Source organism: Humulus lupulus, chromosome 1 (genome assembly GCF_963169125.1).
Source record: "Humulus lupulus chromosome 1, drHumLupu1.1, whole genome shotgun sequence".
Classification (NCBI taxonomy): Eukaryota; Viridiplantae; Streptophyta; class Magnoliopsida; order Rosales; family Cannabaceae; genus Humulus; species Humulus lupulus.
In genome coordinates, this window is record NC_084793.1 from 235545861 (window position 1) to 235547396 (window position 1536).

Sequence of the window (1536 nt, forward strand, 5' to 3'; positions counted from 1 at the left end):
ATACTCGCAAGGTATGTAAACACATGAACAAAATGAGTGAAAGCATGCTACAGTACTTAGAATATTTTTCAAAATTTATGTTTTGTTAAGTTATGCCAAAGTACTATGCTAAGTTCGGTCATACGGACAAATGTTATAAAGATATTATAGCATCAAGATTTAAGCTTTTACACCGCATGCATCGCTGCCTGGGTGTAACTGTTCGAATAAAAGAAAAAAGGATTTACTGCCCATGCAGCAAAGTTTAAAAAGAAATTATTGTCTTTACATCACGACCCGTGGGTCGTATAGCCAAAAAGAAGGAAAAAATAAATGAGAAAATTTTAAGAGGCATTCGGGGCCGGAGGGTCCTGGGCAGCATCCTGGTTGGTCGCGTCCTCGACAACTTCTTCTTCTTCCACACCAACGATGCTTGGAGAGGCAGGGATCCTCAATCTTGCCTCCTCCTCAGCCAGTTGGGCGGTGCAGCGAGCCAACTCAGCAGCCCTGACTTCCTCCGAAAGATAGCTAAAGTCGGCACCCTGATTATGTTTCCAGAAGTTGTAGAAACATCGGAGCGTCGTCCTCTTGTACTTTTCAAGATTTTTGGAGTTGTCAAGCTCCAGCTGCTTCACCTTGCCTTCAAGAGTGACAATAGCCTCATCCTTGGACTTGAGTGTCTCTCCCAGATGCTTGATCTCGCGAAGATGAGCTTGATTGAACTCTCGATACTCTTGCCTCAACTTCACAGCGGCATCTTTTGCAGCTTCAGCCTCTGACAGTTTGGTCACCGCAGCATCCCTCTCTCGAGCCAGTGCCTCCAACTCTTTGGCGTGCCTGGCCTCGACAGCCGAAAGCTCCTCAGCCGCCTTCACTTGATGCCTCTCAGTGGCCTTTTCCTTGGCCTTCTCGATGGAAGCCTGGATACGGGTACGAGCAGTGATAGCAGATAGCAAAGCCTGTGAACAAAGGAAAAAGTTAGAGCCTGTCGTGAAGAATAAAAGACTAAGGCTTAAAAAAGTGAAGAAGTACTCACACTGGAGATTTCATTCAGGGCCCTATTCAGAACCTGGTCGGCACCCAAGTTTTCAGCCTCGACCATTGCATCCCTGACACGGTCGCCTTTGCCAATGCAGTCAAGACGATCCCTGGCTGATCGAAGGGTACGGCTCATGAGTTTAGTCCCGAGAGCTTCGTCACGAACAACTTCATCTCTGGCGGATGTAGCCGGAGGATTCGGTGGGGCAGGAGGAGTCTGCTTCTCAGTTGGAGCTGGTGGATGAGTTTGCCCCGTTGGCCCAGGAGTCTGCCCAGTTGGCGGGTCCTTGGGAAGGTCTTCTATTCGACCCTTCTTGGCCGGAGGGCCTCGGCTGGATTCTCCAGTTCTCCTCTTGGATCTCCGTTGGAGTTGGGGAACCTCCTCTTCTTCCTCGGCCTGGTACATGTCAAAGATATTGGGAGTAGCCATATCTGCATGCAAGTAAACACAGGAAACTGATAAGAATAAGAGGCAGATGAAAATATATTATATGCAACAGAAGAAAGGCAACAAAGTGA

The 1536-nt window shown here is 48.0% G+C and overlaps 1 protein-coding gene across 1 annotated transcript; it reads right to left on the bottom strand.

Moving 5' to 3' along the window:
* Nucleotides 1-304: 304 nt before the first annotated feature.
* On the bottom strand, nucleotides 305-1536 carry LOC133829666 (uncharacterized). The gene is made up of 2 exons (XM_062259425.1): nucleotides 1016-1536; nucleotides 305-938 (listed from the first exon to the last, which is right to left on the bottom strand). Exons 1-2 carry the CDS (start codon nucleotides 1445-1447, stop codon nucleotides 324-326), a joined length of 1047 nt encoding a protein of 348 aa, XP_062115409.1. The 5' UTR covers nucleotides 1448-1536; the 3' UTR covers nucleotides 305-323.